The 17,009-nt window shown below is 42.7% G+C and overlaps 1 protein-coding gene across 6 annotated transcripts; it reads left to right on the plus strand.

Annotated features, from left to right (window-relative positions):
• The first annotated feature begins 326 nt into the window (after positions 1–326).
• On the plus strand, positions 327–17,009 carry LOC132788982 (protein 4.1 homolog). 6 transcript variants are annotated; one of them, XM_060796692.1, is made up of 17 exons: positions 378–421; positions 730–1,006; positions 7,536–7,641; positions 8,545–8,757; positions 8,821–9,266; positions 9,327–9,479; positions 9,536–9,894; positions 9,955–10,079; positions 10,401–10,526; positions 11,337–11,496; positions 11,937–11,986; positions 12,351–15,386; positions 15,632–15,853; positions 15,976–16,077; positions 16,185–16,346; positions 16,590–16,700; positions 16,770–17,009. In XM_060796692.1, the coding sequence occupies exons 4-17, from the start codon at positions 8,611–8,613 to the stop codon at positions 16,833–16,835; spliced, it is 5,265 nt and encodes a 1,754-aa protein (XP_060652675.1). In that variant the 5' UTR covers positions 378–421; positions 730–1,006; positions 7,536–7,641; positions 8,545–8,610; the 3' UTR covers positions 16,836–17,009. The 6 variants fall into 6 exon arrangements, with proteins under 6 accessions (XP_060652676.1, XP_060652680.1, XP_060652678.1 ...); XM_060796694.1 differs by lacking the exon at positions 10,401–10,526 and adding an exon at positions 10,815–10,841; XM_060796693.1 differs by lacking the exon at positions 730–1,006 and having other exon boundaries at positions 327–421.

Genomic DNA, 17,009 nt, shown 5'->3' on the forward strand with positions numbered 1-17,009 from the left:
CACTCAAAAACATTTTTTTGTGTACATAATATTTTTGCTAATTATAAAGAGGACAAGTAAATGGTAAAATAAGGTTACAAGTTTATAAATTTTAAAATCAAGTTTTTTTTTAAATTACTCTTTTTTTAAATCAACTTTTAAACGTCCTCACCTGTTAAAAGGCTAGTATTTGTAAATGTGGTATATTTTTGAGTATAAAAGAAAATATACTTTAACATACAAATTATGGTCACCCTTGAGGCATTATTCTGTGTGAGATTGTGACGTCACGCTCTCTAACGGCTGCCAAAAGCCTCTCGTGAGTTGATTCCAATCGTGGGCAGTGGTTGTTTGGCAACTGCTACTTTGACGCTCGAATGCGATTTGACTTCTCAGTACTAGTTTGCTCTTCGTGCGCAGCAATTCGAATATTTTTACCACGGTACGTTAACTGAAACGCATTCGTTGTCCCAATAGGCAAAAAGGAAAAAAATAGAAATAAAAATAAAGCAGGCAAGAGAAATGCCAGAAAAATCAAAGCATCTGTACACAAGTTGCAGAAAACGCGCGCAATTCGGTGTTTATAAATAAAACATTATACCGTATTTCATTTATTTACTGGTGGTGCAATTTTCACACGCCCACGCCTAGTTTCCAACCCCATACCCCCTTCCCCAAAGCTAACCAAATTATTCTCTCACTCTCTCACTCAATATTCTCTATTACTCACTCAACGTAAATTTTCAACAGGTATTCAACGACGATAACAACAACAATAACAAATTGTCTTTTTTCGTGCTCAATAGAAAAAAGTGGCCAAGAATTTGTTTATTTGTATGTGTGCATGTGTTTATTTGTATGTGAGAGTTTGCGAAATCAACTAGAATCGTTTGTGAAAAGTGAAAACAGCACGCAAAGCCAAGTTCAACTTACAACTTCAATCTGAAAATCATAACTGAAAAGCGCCGCAAAGTATTCAACGCTTCCCAGTGGATTTACAAGCGAATTCTAAAGCAAAGCTTTAACCGTAAGTAACGGCAGCTTCAACACCAACTTTAACTCCCAACTACAACTTCGAGTTCATTTCAACGAAATGGAGTCGCGCCATTTACCATTTCAATCAGCTTACGTGCAGGCTACAACGCTACAACAAGCTCGTAATTATTATTTTTTGGGCTGTGGTCAGAGTTTTCAGTGGCCTGCTTCGTTGACGTCTCCCGTCTCCGTTTCTGTCTCCACATTTTATGCTTTTGACATACACAGCCAGCACAGTATGACTTCATAGTTCCCGCACTCTTGCACACACACACGCGCAGTCAGCAACACTTACATTCACATACATAAAAGCTATGCAGGCACCGCACTCTCTGGCACACACCTAAACAAACGAGGTCTCTCACTCTCTTACTCTCTGTGTATTAAAATGCAGAGAGCGAGAGAGGAGCGTGAGTGAGCGCGAGAGTCGACGTTGTCGCTTTTTGGCCATAGCTCCGTCCGACAAGCTTTTATTGTATCTTCTCTACGTATCTTTTTGATTTTCTTGCCTTTTGCAACTGCGACGAGTTTGCGGCCTACATTGTTGTCGTTTGTTCTCGTCTTCTTCTTCATCATCAGCATGTTGCCTCTCACTCTATCTGCGTCTCGTTTGTCAAATTCTGTGTTTTTCTCTGTTGCTTCGCATTTTGTTGTGGCTACGTCGGGGAAAAATAAGGGCTGGAAATCAAGAAATTCTTATTGGCGCGTAGTCAAGGAAACTGATTCAACACACAAATCAAGCCAAAGCAGATCAGATACTAATATAAATACAAATATTTTTAAACGTGTGTATATGTTTACTTAATGTGTAATGTGGCAAGCAGAGCTTCGTCATTGAGTCACATTGAAATTGAGTAAAGCATTCAATTATCAAATGTGGATACTAAATAAGAAACAGCGCAGTTAGTCGTGCTTTCCGCTTAGATTGTTGTGGTTTCGATGGCGACGTCACTGGGCCAAAAATAGACTCAGCAGCTGCCATGGAAATTGATCGTTGAGCAGGTTATATTTCTTATCACTAAATTCTGCTTTGTACATTTGTACGTTTTTCACTATTGGCATGCTCGAGATATCAAGGCTGAAATTCTAAAGGAAGTCGTGAGAGCTTTTTTTGTGAGCACAGTTCACACACACACACACACATATGTACAATAATTGAATCACTCACGACATTCAGTGATAAGATTCCAAAACAAAACGCTGTGCGAAAAGTTATCAACAAATATGTTGCGAGTGTATTTATGGGTTATGAATGGCAGGTGACTCTCTGCCACTGAATGCGTCAGCCTTAACGGCTTTTCACAAGTGACGGAAATTGGAAAAACGCCATAGAAAGCCGTCGTAGACATGTCGGGGATTTGACCCAAATATTGCAAGCAGTCGAAGAAAAATACATTCACATTCACCTTCACACGCATTACCATAAAAGACAACTTCTGGACACTGCAAGCCAAAAGAGAGTTAAGATCCAGAGCCAGAGAAGAGCTTGCATTAGAAACCGGTTTGCTGGCTTCTGGCCAAGAAATTGGCTACACAGCAGACAAACAAATAAAGGAAACGAGCAAAGCAAATGCTAATAACTGTACAACAGAGAAAACTGAGCTGCTTGAAATTATAATAAACTGTGGAGCGACAGAGCAGAGCCAAAGCCAAAGCAAACGACTTAACAACACGCAACACACACACACACACACAATCAAATGTGAAAAACGCTGTGGAAACCTGAATTCAGTTAAAGTCAGGTTCCCCTTACCAACAGCCACAGAGGCAACAAAACAAGGTGTGTCGTTAGAAGAGGCCCAAAAAAGAGTAAAGAGAGAGACAGAGAGAGAGAGCTGGAGAACAGAAGCGTAACAAATGGCTCTCTTAGCCAAAGTAAGGCTTGATTGTTAACTGAATATTTGGGCCAAATGCAATGAGTTGGCACTTGAAATGTCGTCTACTTAGCAAATGATTAGTTCCGATGTTTCGCCAAGTTACTCTCGAATTTATGTGCTCCCCTTTAAAATGGGGATTGAGTAGCTATTTTTGAGTCTCTTCTAGTCAATTCAATCTGTCAAAGTTTTCACTTCCGAAGCTAAACGCTTTCCCCCTAAACTCACACACATATTTCGCATTGAATTTTCTATTTTTATTTGTTGTCGCATCGATTTTTATTGTTGTCGAACAGCGGGGGGAAATTGGGATTGGGATGGGGATGGGGATTGGGGCGAAACGCTATGATTTATGTGGCCAAAGTGCCAGCTGTGTATTTTGGTTTTGTTTACTGTGCTCAACAAGGGGGCCACCAACGCCTTCCACATCTACATCGCATCGTCTCGCCAACTCCAGCTGTCATCTATTTGTGGGTGGGTCCAGAGTTCGTTGGCCAACTGCGAAGGGAGGACTTTAAATAGCAGCAAAACGTATAACGTTGGGGCGTCACTTTGACGCACAGTCAGTCAACGCAGTCATCGCAGTCACTTTGTGGTCGTGTTTGCTTGCAACACTCTTGATCAGAAGCGAGCCGACTTGGGGCGGCAATTAGTCAAGCGCCATTGAACAAAAGCTGCTGACAAATACCCGAATTGAGCACATATCGCTTGTCTATATTGCATTGAGTAAGTACAATAAGTACTTTAGCTTTGTTGTCAAGTGTTTCACACACTTTTACACTGCCCAAGTTATTAGATGACGCTTGCCGGGTTCCTGCTAACTGGAGCGGATGGATCTGGCTTATCGCTGTCAATATTGCAATTTGTTCTTTATATATACACCAGTATATTTAGTATTGCGATAACCGCAAATGGCAATAATTTTCGATATGGATGTGGAACTACTACTTATAAATATTACGTGCATAATATAATGCAATTGCATTGAAATACACCCTGAGTCATGTCATATCGATTGACCCATTTAATTATGTTGTTTTCTCGCCGCCGCAGCAAACCAAAACAACTTATTTCTTTTGCACGCACACCAAAAAAAAAAATATCTCAGACTTTTGTGTAGTCAATAAATTTGGATTTTCATTTCGCCTCATTTGTATACCCTCGACTCAATACGCAATAGTTTCAAGGAAAGGGGTGTTCATACTAAGAAGTTGAGCTACATTCCCAAGAGAGAAGTTCTCCACAGAAAAATGTATGTTTAATACAAACAAGCAACAGGAATATACACGTCTAATTATATATTATAAAACTCTCTAAAATATATTTTGCATCTAGAGGGTATTTTCTGGTCAAGCATTATCTTACCATCGACGTCAGTTGGATATTTTGTGTATTTAGGAAAAATGCGAAATGAAATTTCTCGCGGAAGTAGTCCAAATAGTGGGTCTGGCCAACAGTCCCTATCCAACGCTTTCATGCTTATTAACGGATGTGAGCACCGCCCGCAACTCTTTCACTTTTTCAACATATATACAATACATTTTGAATAGAATTTATGAGCAACGCTTCGTTGATTCACCCACAACTCAATTCACCCGTCAACAGCGAAAAGTTCTGTGCATTGTGCATTTTACATGTGACCATGACAAAAGAACGCGAACGCGACGTTATAGCCATGTTTTCATATCGACTTGCAAATATCTACTATATAGTCGACTTTCCAAACTGACGTCACTGGAGCAGCTTGAACCTTAGATGACATAATGGCATGACGGAATGTGGACACACATGCTTCTCATTCACTGCGTTGGGATTGGGGCTGGGGTTGGGGTTGGTGTCGGGGGATTGACGGGGAGTTCGCTTGAGTTAAGGTTCACGTTCATATTCATCAAGGTACTTACAAGCTGTTGTTGCTGTTGCAAATTGAATTTGATTTAAGTTGTATTAAATTAAATTTAATTAGAGTGATCGCTGAGTGAGTGAGTGCACAGTGGCAACTCAATTGGATTGACCGACCGCCAGTCAAGCAGTCTGTGTCTGAATCTTTTATCATCGCAAGTCGCATTCCCAGAAACTCCAACTTGAATACTTTTCGGCTGATGAATGCGTATGCATACCGGTCACGTATTTATTTGGCTGTCCGCCTGTCTGTCTGACTGTCTGTCGATAGCTTCTTGATGACGCCTCGACGACGCAGTGTGGCAAACATCGCCATGATTAGAAGAAGCACACCCAGACAACAGACAACGTCCCAGCTAAGCTCTTTGCTGATCAGCACACAATGTGTACACACACACATATGTATATGTACATATACAATACACCCATTCGTAGTGTGTGTATTTCAGCTACTTGATGAATTTCACCTCGACCTCCTTCAATTGAAGCGTTCTTCGCTCTGCTGTTCTTCTGTTTTTGGGTGTCGGCGGCATCTTGCAAAATAAATGTACACACTACGTATGTGTGTGTGTACGCTTGTTGCAGCAATGAAATGGCTGTTCTACAATAAACAATTTCAATAATTTGTGGAAATGCCTCTTGAGTCGATCCCGCTAAACATTCTAGCGTATACACTGATGATGATGTCATCGTTAATGCGATACAAAAATAAATCATATTGCCAATCTAGAACACAATCTAACCAAGTATATAGTATACGATGTGTTAATGAAGTACAGGGATTGCTTCCATATGGGAAACTCTGCAGATTTGCATTTCAAATTGAGGTTACTCGATTAGGTTTTATACTTGTTTTTTAATATTTACTGTCATGAATATTTTGCACAATATATCTGAAGCTAATGCATTCCAATTAACGAACTTTCACTGTATTTGTTTATAAATGAATGTAATCGCTAATCGCATTTAACACGATTCGTTTGGAACGAATTGCTGTGCTGCTGGCCAGATAATCATTGAGATTCATGTGATTCATCTGGCATTCGTCAGGCAGTGAAGCAGTGAAGTGTGCCCCCAGACACGAATTGCTGCGAATACTTCACTCTCGATTGACTTGGAATGTAATTCATGAGGTGCACTTGCCATACAGCCAATTGCCTCACGTCGATGATGTCAACAACTATGGGAACAGATTGCCAAAAAAATGAAATAATTCAAAAAACAAAACCATTTAATAATAATAATGATACTGCTGTGTGTGCCATGAGTTGGATGAAAATAAACCCAGAGACTCGAAAATTAAGTATATATTCGTAGCTAACTAAATTAGATGTTTCTCTGCTTTGTTTTCGATTCTCAACAGTAGTATTTTAGCAGGCTCGATGACGCCATTGACGCCGCCGCAGCCGCAGCATTGAAATTGTGACGCGATCTTTTTGTATTTTTTCGAGAGGTTTTTCGGTTTTGGATTTTGATTCGATGCCGCCATTAAAAATTATCTACATAGAAGTATCTGGTCGTGTGTGTCTAGTATGTTATTTTGTTGCTATATTTTTTTTTTTGTATATTGTTTAAACTGATGTTGCTGTTGTTGTTATTGCCTTGATCCAAACTGGTTCAGCCTGTCCGGCAATCGTGAGCAAATATTCTGCCTGCCACATGTGCGAGTCTCTAACTCAACACGACTCGAGTCAACTCATCTCCTCTATAGAAACGAAGGCAACACATTTCCAATCAATTAAACTATAAATTGATCACTTGGAATTACACTCCTCCCTCACAACTATTCCTCTATCATCATCAGAATGGGGTTGTTGTCTGAGCTCTCTCAGTCTCAGTCTCCGTTCCGTTGTGGCTGGGTGTGGTGCAACCCAATGTGAACAATAGCGTCATTTCGCAACGTTAGGCCACAGAGATGTCTATTACAAAAAGAAATATTTACATCTTTTTGCATTATTTATAGCATATATGTTATATATATATATATATATATGGGTTGTTGTGACTCAAGCCGGGTACAAGCACGAGAACATGACGCTGTTTCCCATTGCCGGCTTATATAATACCCAGCATAATCACTAACTGAAGGGGAGAGAGAGAGAAGGTTGTGTGAGTGTGAGAGACTTATGTCACTACAGTGTTCACTCCTACATAAATACCAAACTTAATTCAATCTATTTACTATAAAAAATAAGAATTCCAAACCTTTGTCTATATATGAATTTGAAAGACGTCAAACATGAGTTTCAAAGCTTGCTACCAATTGTTAATAGGATGAAAATATGCAATATGCAAGACTTCCAGTGACTACTGTAGTTAAATATTTTCATTTGTTTGCTGAGCTTTTATCTCAATGTGTCGAGGGTATTTGACTTTGATTAATCTGTTAAAGTCGACAGGATGTTGATCACTCTGAGCAAAACTTCCCTTCTGCTCTGCTGCTGGGTATAATCCACAACTTACAGTGGAACATCTGCTTACTTTCTACCACAAAATATAAGAGGAGGGAGAGGGCGTGTCTGGTCATTTGGATATGATTTAATTACGCGTACATCTTGCTACGCTTTTGACCTATCATAAGTACAGCAATGAATACTTCAACTGAGTTGCTTTTTAATAGCCGTTTGTCAGTGTTGAGTTTTACAGTTGCGTCTGGTGATTAATTTGTGGTTTAGACTTTCGCTAGTTAAATGTACATTTCAACACAATTTATAATAACAACTTTTCTCATATTTCCACTACTTGCAGCTCGCCGACCAAAAAAAAAACCACAGTCCAAGATAAAAACAAACAAACAGCACAAGGGAACAATACGAAGAAGTTATTTGCAGAATTAAAATTGCGCTCAATTCAAGTAAGTGTAACTGCGATTATTCGTACCGGTTTCGTACTATAATGTCATCATGTTGCATGACATCATGGGTCAGCCTTTGGGGTGGCTTTTCGACATCCATTTCTTCCTTCTCTCCTGCCCCCTTTTACTGCATGTGCAATTTGTGTACAGTTGAAGTAATTTCATAGCTGTGTCCCAGTTGCTTTACGAGCTGACGAATCGCGCGCCTGGCGCCATGCGAATATAAAACTGTTGAACCGACTGACTGTCGAGAGTGCTCATAGTACTCGTGGAAAAGGAAACAGTTCTGCGATGGCCGCCTAATGAACGGAAAGTCGACCACACGCATTCATTCGCAGGCTTGCTGCAACATCCGGCGAGGCAGGCTTCGTCTTCCTGCCCCATTCTTGAACGCAGCACTTAACAAATTGCTTACTGCAGTGGCGTAATACCCTATCTGTATGTATGTAATATTTCGCAAGCACACAATTAACTTGTATACGCTTCGAATGGGTTCTATAAAAAAGAACTTTCTACGAAACACTTTTGGTTGCGTCACTTAATCAGTAAACATTTAGTCTCCTTGAACTTAATTTGTTATGAATCAATCAGGTTGTACTACCAAAAGTAAAGCATTGAACTTCCTTGAACTAAATTTATTGCGAATCAATCACTTTCATTTACAAAATGTAGCGCATTGAACTCCATATTCGCAAAAACTTTGTTTATTATGCGAGTGCATTCACCCCACTTCAACACTTCAAACCAGTTGAGTATCTCGAAGATGATCACTTTTATCTGATCATTAGGTCAACTCAAATGAGTGTGCAAATGTTTGTCCGTTGCCGGGTATTTCCTCTTCGACTACTTCCGATTTCTGCTATTTGTTAAAATTGTACTCACACATTGGTTTTACTCTTGCAGCGACCCGTGTCTCTCGCTCTCCTGCTGCATCCATCAAACTGTCTGCGTAGCTGAGCAGCCGTAACGATGCCGGCGGAAATTAAACCATCCGCGCCTCCAGAGCCGGAAACTCCAACGAAGAGTAAACCGAAGAGCAACTCATCAACGTTCTCGAAGGCCGCCTTGGCGCGTGTCACACTTCTGGATGGCTCCATCCTGGACGTGACCATCGATGTGAGTACAAAACATATCACATATCATTTGCATAAACTAAACTGAACTTGCATTCGATTTCAGCGCAAAGCCAAGGGACGTGACCTGGTAAACTCGATCTGTGCTGGACTCAACATCATTGAGAAGGACTACTTCGGTCTGACCTATGATACGCCGACCGATCCTCGTACCTGGCTGGATTTGGAGAAGCCCGTGGCGAAGTTCTTTCGCGTAGATCCCTGGCCATTAGCGTTTGCAGTCAAATTCTATCCGCCGGAGCCATCGCAGCTGCAGGAGGATATCACGCGCTACCATCTCTGCCTGCAAGTGCGCAATGACATCCTTGAGGGTCGTCTGCCCTGCACATTCGTGACTCACGCATTGCTTGGCTCGTACCTGGTGCAGTCGGAGATGGGTGACTATGATCCCAAGGAAATGCCGACTCGGGCCTATCTCAAGGACTTTAAAATTGCACCCAATCAGGCCACGGAGCTGGAGGACAAAGTGATGGACTTGCACAAGACCCACAAGTAGGTTTTGCAATCAAATTGCTGAATCTGGCGGAACTAAATTATTGTATTATATTGCAGAGGTCAATCGCCTGCTGAGGCCGAACTCCACTATTTGGAGAATGCCAAGAAGCTGGCCATGTATGGTGTGGACTTGCATCCTGCCAAGGACTCAGAAGGCGTTGACATTATGCTGGGAGTCTGTGCGTCCGGTCTGCTGGTTTATCGCGACAAGTGAGTTACCTCCAACCTACTGTTGTTCCTACTGAACTAACAGCCCATTCTTTTAGATTGCGTATCAACCGTTTCGCTTGGCCAAAGATCTTGAAGATCTCGTACAAGCGTCACCATTTCTACATCAAGATACGACCAGGAGAATTCGAACAATACGAATCCACCATCGGTTTTAAGCTTGCCAACCATCGGGCTGCCAAGAAGCTGTGGAAGTCCTGTGTGGAGCATCACACCTTCTTCCGTTTGATGACGCCGGAACCCAACACCAGGTCCACTCTGTTTCCACGCTTTGGCTCCAAGTACCGCTTCTCGGGTCGCACTCACTACGAGAGCAAGGCTACGCCCGTCGACCGCACTGCGCCCAACTTCACTAGAGCTCTCTCAGGCGCTCGTCTCTCCTCTCGCAGCATGGACGGTTTGTCTTTGAGCTTGCACTTTTAAATTCCTTTTGGCTAATCCATCTATTATATTCTAGCTCTGGCCATGGCTGAGAAGGAGAAGGTGGCTCGCAAGAGCAGCACCTTGGATCATCGCGGGGATCGCAGCAACAATGCGGATGCGCACAGTCGTAGCCCCATCAAGAAGGACAAGAAGGAAAAGGTAAGGCAAAGAGGACGAACTGATTCGCATTGCTCTACATGAGTTGAACTTGTTGAATGATTACTGGGAGTTAACAAAAACATAATTTTGTTTCCTTTTTTTCTCGGTTTGTTTGTTACTAACTCTCATTTACAAACCAAAACACGAATATAATAATTAATATTAATAATGATAATGATAATATTGAATGATAACACGTGCACACACACTCACACACTCAACCAATTGCAACATAACTACAACAACTACAATCGCTCGACATTCTGCCCATTCTAATACCAAATTTGTTGTGGCAACCCCGCCGAAAATCCGTTTAATCAGTTAATACGCGAATCGAGCACCGGTACAGCTTCGGCTTCCTCGCAGAGCTCGCTCGAGGGAGATTATGAGACTGAAATCGCTGCCGAGGCGGTGTCCGCTGCTCCCGACTTTTCGTCTCCTCCTCAGGTTACTTTTCACACTTTTCTACAATTTTCCTACAGCGAATTACCGCCGATTACCTTTCTGCCAATTTATCAATATATATTATTTCTTTGGCTTTAAGTCAGCATTGTTTATTTCCTATTGATGTGAGCTTCTTATATTTCCTCAAAATCCCACTATCAATCGATGTGGAATGAAATACCAATACCAAATATGCATTTCTCTTTATCCATGTACTATATATAATTTATTTATTAATTTTATGCTTAACTATATATTTTTTGTTTTGATTACATCATTGATCTCTGGTAGCCCATGTACGAGGACTCCCTATATATGGTAATTTTTGTGTAATATAAAAGGAATACAATTCATTTTCGATGCTATTCTATTCTGATCGTATATACGCTATCTATCTAAAATTGTAAATGTATTGTCTGATTTACATATATGCTTCAACTATCCTAACTAGCTCTAAATTTTATTTGTTATTCTGTTAAGTCTAAATTGAGCTCTCAGTGTTGTCAACCTCATTTGCAAACTCTCATTTAATATTTCTGTAAATATCTGTCGAATGTCCTTCACTATAACTACAGTCTACTACTATATACACAAAGCATTCATGGGTAAAAAAAAACTAGTGAAATATTTCATTTAAAAACTGCATTCGTTTTGATTTTGTACAGTTTAATTATGTATTATGTTTGAACGCTTGTTTTATTAATATTTTGTTGCATGTACTCGTAAGCTGCTTCATCCAGAAATTCCTTTTGTCTTTTTTGTGCTCTTCTGAGAATTTGAATTTAACTAATCATATTTTTACTCGTACAACAGGAGGAAAAGAAACTGAAGGAGAAGGAAGAAAAGGAGCGCAAGGAACAAGAGAAGAGAGATCAAAAGGAGAGGGAAAAGGCGGAGAAAGCAGCTAAGGCAGCCGCTGCTGCTGCCGCTGCCGCTGCCGCTTCCGCCGCAGCCGCTGGATCTGGCGTCAATGGTGAGCTGGTAGAATAATTGGAAGACTAGAAGTCTTTAATAATAACTTTGGGGCAATAGAATCAGATAATGTCATTAAAAGTACATTACAGCCAATTGAAGACAGTACTCAGTCCATTGTTGTTATGCTGATCACGTCAATCATTGAGCATATTATTAAACTCTTTTGTGAATAATATTAGCTATATTTGCAATCATTTATTGGTCTTTAAATTTGTTCATAAAATTTGTGCTGAATGCAAATTGTTTATAAAGATATAAGTCATAAATAGTGGATTATACCTCAGTCATCTGAAATTTGTTTAAAAAAATTAATATAAGAACAAGCCTAACAGCTGTCTATATAAGTTAAATATTGATCACTTATACAAGATTATAGTGTGTACTCGAAGCATTGCATATATAGTACCTTACTGATCGATTCATTATCTTGTTTAACAGGCAATGACGACCTGAATGACTCCAATAAATCTGATAAATCGGGCAGACGCGTAAGTATAGTCTTTTATGATAAACAAATATAAATAGTTTTTTAGCAATAAGATATATAAATATTTGATTAAAACGTTAAGATTTGATAAGTAAAGTAAGATTGCAAAATTGCACTGATTGCGCCCGAGCTCGTGTAAATACAATCCCAATTACTCCTATCCCGTGAATCACACCTAAGTTCAATTCCTAAGTAATTGTATGTTAGTTTGTATTCGTATTGTTAATCCTTTCGAAATTCTTTATAAGTTTAATTTCTTTTAATTTTGTATTTCCCCCTCCAATTCTTTTTCTTTTTATGTTACAACTTTAATTTTGATTTGTTGATGATTGACAAAACGGGAAAATGGGAAATCGGTAAAACAGGGAGTTGGTATATTTTCGTCGGGTCGCAAGAGCAAGAGCGGTTCACCGGCCAAGGATGGAAAGGACAAGGATAAGGATAAGGAAATTGGTCGTCTTGGCTTGGTCGTTACCTCGGGTCTTGGTGAGCAGGATAACGGACAGAACGATGCTAATCGCAATGCTGGCAATCGTGGCTCAGCCACTCCTGGAGTCACTCGTCCTTACGAGTATGCTGTGGATGCCGATGGTAATGCCAGCAGTCCGACGCGCAAATCCTATACTCCAGGCGGCTTCCGCTATGACCAAGATCCAAATAGTGGTAAACAACTAGGTCCCGATGGTCAGGAGCAACTCTCGCCGACCTCGCAGCAAAAGAAGATCGGCTTGGCCTTCAACTATGCGCCCGGTAATGAGAATGCACTAAAGGAGACTGCTGAGAAGATCAAGTCCGGTCAGCTATCCCCTCGCACTCAGGACAAACTGAACCGCGGTCAGCTGTCGCCCAAGTCGAGGGCCAAACTTCTGCAGGACGGCAACTTGTCGCCTACGACACGTGCCAAGTTGCAGGGTAGTGCTGTCGATGCTGCAGCGGTGCCTCTTAGCGATGCCCAGAAGCGATCCTACTCACCAACCAAGGGAGCTGGACAGGGAGCTGGTTACTCCTCGGGTGCTCCGGGTAGTTACAAGGCCATCGGTGATAACACGGCCGATTTTCTGGAATCGCAACGCTACAATCAAGAACCCGGATATGTGGGTGTTGGAGCTGGTGCTGGCAAGTCCGGTTCACCTACGAAAGGAGCTGGGGCTGGACCTGGAGCCGGAGCTGGAGCTGGAGCAGGCGCTGGATCAGGAGCCGGATCTCGTGCAAGTGCTGGTCCAGGTGTGGCTGCTGGAGTTGCAGCTGGTGCAGGTGCAGGTGCTGCAGCTGCTGCTGCTAAACCTAAGAAGAAGCGAGTCAAGATCATGGTTATCACATCCAAATTCGACCCCGCAACAAAACGCATTGATGCAGAAAACGGTAGCATTGAGCACTCCACGGGTATCTTGGATCCAGCTACTGGTCGCATCGACACCAAGTATGGTGTAATTGATCCCAAGAACGGCACTTTGGAGGCTTTGAACACGAAGACCGGCAAGAAGGAATTGTTCCATGGTGATTTGGATCCCAAAACGGGCAATCTGCATTTGGTTTCCGGAGTGTCAGATCCAAAGACCGGACGCATTGATGACTCGTTGGGTCAAATTGTGTGCATTACGCCACAGGATAACCCAGTTGTCGAGCTCACCGTCATCACCGGTCGCATTGATCCTGCTACGGGCAAGATCGATACGGTTAACGGTGATGTCGAGCGATCTCTTGGCGTTCTGAACTTGGACACAGGTCTCTTGGACACCAAATATGGTGAAATCAATACCCGCACCGGAGAATTGAAGGCCATAGATCCGAAGTCTGGCAAAATTGTGGTTACCAAGAATGTGAAGGTTGATCCTGGCACTGGTCAAATCACCATACTGGGTATCGTCGATCCAAAGACGAATAAGGTTGATCCCAATCAAGGACGCATTATTGAGGTTGGTCAGCAAATTGATCCCATCGTCGAAGTTACATCTCTGGCCGGCAAATTCGATTCGAAGAAGAATGTCATCGATCCTAAAACTGCTCAAGTTGAGACCTCAGGTGGTCAGTTCGACCCCAAGCAGGGCAAGATTGACACGAAGTACGGACAAATCGATTTGGTTAAGCACACAATCACATTCACAGATCCCAAGTCGGGCAAGACAGTTACTCGCGACATTAAGATTGAACCTGCTACTGGCCAGATCGTGTTGAAGAACCAGATAAATCCCAAGAACAACAAACCCGACAAGGACTACGCACGCATCATTTCATTGCGTATCGTGCAGCAGCGCGTGGATCCAGCAACAAAGGCGCCCATTGCCCAGGTCAGCGCTGCCAAGGATAAGGATATTGTTGTCGATCCCAAATCGAACCAGATCTGGGTGCCGACCGGTGCCAGCGATCCTAGCACTAAGGAACAACAGTACATTTCCAGCAGCGTTGATCCCAAGACGGGCTACGTCATCACAATCTACGGCTACCTCGACCCCAAGACCAACGAGATCAAGAAACAGACCAAGCTCGACCCCAATACCATCAAGATTGAGCCAACGTCCGGCAAGATCTACACAGCCACCGGAGAAGTGGACAAGGCCACCGGTGAACCGCTTTACGCTGCCACCCAAGTGGATCCCGAGTCTGGCGAGGTGTATACCAAGCTGGCTCGTGTTGATCCCAAGACTGGCAAGATTGTGATCGTGCGCATTCTGCTCATTTCGAAGACCGATGAACGTGGTCGTCCAGAGGAAATCGATCCGGAGACGTGCGAGATCGATCCGGTGTCTGGGCGTGTTCTGAAATTCTTCAACAAAACTGTTTATGTATACAATATGATTGATCCGGTAACTGGTGAAATTGTACAGGTCGATCCCAATGATCCTCGTTTCGCCGGCGCTCGCACAACAGTGACCCACACGATGACCCTAACTGGCGAAATTGATCCGGTGACGGGACGAATCAAGAGCGAATACGGCGACATCGATCCAAATACGGGTGACATTGATCCAGCGACCGCAGTTACCGATCCCGTGACGGGCAAATTGATCCTCAACTATGCCCAGATCGATCCCTCGCACTTTGGCAAACAGGCGCAAGTGCAGACAACCACAGAGACGGTGCCGATCACACGCCAGCAATTCTTCGATGGCGTCAAGCACATTAACAAGAGTGCGCTGCGTCGCGACTCCGAGGCTAGCTCGGATGATGACATGACCAAACAGTACGCCGGCGAACAGATCCAGGATATTGTGCTCAGCCCAGGCAATCAATCAGGTGTCTCGGGCAAAAACCAAGGCAAGTCCGTAAGCACGCCCACCGTGGTGAAGACGACAACGAAACAGGTGCTGACCAAGAACGACGGCGGAGTAACACACAACGTCGAGGAGGAGGTGCGCAATCTGGGCACCGGCGAGGTCACCTACTCGACACAGGAACACAAGGTTAGCCCAACATGGCACACAAGATCTCGCTTAAGCTTTCTCGCTCTCTTTCTACCTCACACTATCTTTCTCTCTCTCTCTGAGTCAGTCAATCTAGATTGAATTAACTTTTCATTTCTTCTCGCATTGCTATCGCCATACTTGTTGTAATTGTTATCGTTGTTGTTGATTTTGATACGTTTTATAAACTGTTGTTATTCGCGCACTAACCGACACGTTGAAACCACTAAAACCACCCCACCTAGGCTGATGCAACACCTACCGATCTAAGCGGCGCCTATGTCACAGCAACCGCAGTCACCACCCGCACAGCCACCACACACGAGGACCTGGGCAAGAATGCCAAGACGGAACAGCTCGAAGAGAAGACTGTAGCCACCACCCGCACCCTAGATCCCAGCAATCAGCAGCAACGTGTTGTCACCCAGGAGGTGAAGACGACGGCAACGGTTACGAGTGGCGATCAGGTAACGTCCGACGACGACAATATCTTTGCATGGCTGCACATTATCATTTAATGCATGAATTGATTTTCATTTCACATTTTATGTTTTTCGTTTCTGTTTCTGTTAATGTTGTTATCGAGTAGTATCAGCGACGCGACAGTGTGTCATCGACCAGCTCTGGCGATTCAGGCACACCCATCGATGGGCCATACGATGGCACCAGCGTGATTCGCACTGACATCCAGGTTTGTACGGAATGCAGTTTCTCAATCCCAAGCATGCAACCCTCTTGCGACTATGCCTTCAAATAGCTGCAATTCAAACTAATCGTCTCTCTTTCCACCTCATCTAGAAATCTCCGGCTTATGCAACAACTGCTACCACATCCACTGGCCCGCATGTAGAGAGCACTCGCGTGGTGCTCGGCGAGGATACGCCTGGTTATTCAGGACATGGCGAAATCATCTCTACCCAAACCGTCAGCAGTAAGACCCGCACCGTGGAAACGATAACCGTAAGTACAATCCATGAGGGGTCTGTGAATAGCCTGAAAACTCAATTCGACAAGTGGCAGTAGTAAGTACTCCGAGGTAGGAATATGAATTGAAAAATAGCTTGAGTTTCCTGTATTTGTTTCCGCAACTCAACTGTAAATTCCATAAGCATTAGTCTCTCGTTCAAATGGGTATATGGTTTATAAATAATTTCAAGAATAACTAACTTATACCAAGTTTTCCTCCACTCTCTCCATAAACAGTACAAAACCGAACGCGATGGCATTGTTGAGACCCGTGTGGAACAGAAGATTACCATTCAATCCGACGGCGATCCGATCGATCATGACAAGGCATTGGCTGAGGCAATACAGGTAACATAACTTCAATCTTCATCATCTGGTTTATTTGAAATTACTCATTCGCCCCATCTTACATTGCAGGAAGCGACGGCCATGAATCCGGACATGACAGTCGAGAAGATTGAAATTCAACAGCAAACGCAGTAGATTTTATAATTATTTTTTAAAAAATGAGAGAAAAACACACGAAATAAAAGCAGCACACACAGTTTCACATCCACACATAAACAATCAAACAGCACTTGCAGTACACCTTTTATACTACCTACATAAAAAAAAAAAAACACCCACACATACACACTCACGACACACATTACATGT

The sequence above is a fragment of the Drosophila nasuta genome, chromosome 3, assembly GCF_023558535.2.
Source record: "Drosophila nasuta strain 15112-1781.00 chromosome 3, ASM2355853v1, whole genome shotgun sequence".
NCBI classification, from domain to species: Eukaryota; Metazoa; Arthropoda; class Insecta; order Diptera; family Drosophilidae; genus Drosophila; species Drosophila nasuta.

Excerpts from the sequence above, each read along its gene's own strand:
- LOC132788982 (XM_060796693.1), top strand. The coding sequence starts at position 8,611 with ATGCCGGCGGAAATTAAACCATCCGCGCCTCCAGAGCCGGAAACTCCA. Across the intron at positions 9,895-9,954 it reads CTCCTCTCGCAGCATGGACG|CTCTGGCCATGGCTGAGAAG; the intron begins GTTTGTCTTTGA and ends ATTATATTCTAG. Across the intron at positions 16,701-16,769 it reads CATTGGCTGAGGCAATACAG|GAAGCGACGGCCATGAATCC; the intron begins GTAACATAACTT and ends CTTACATTGCAG.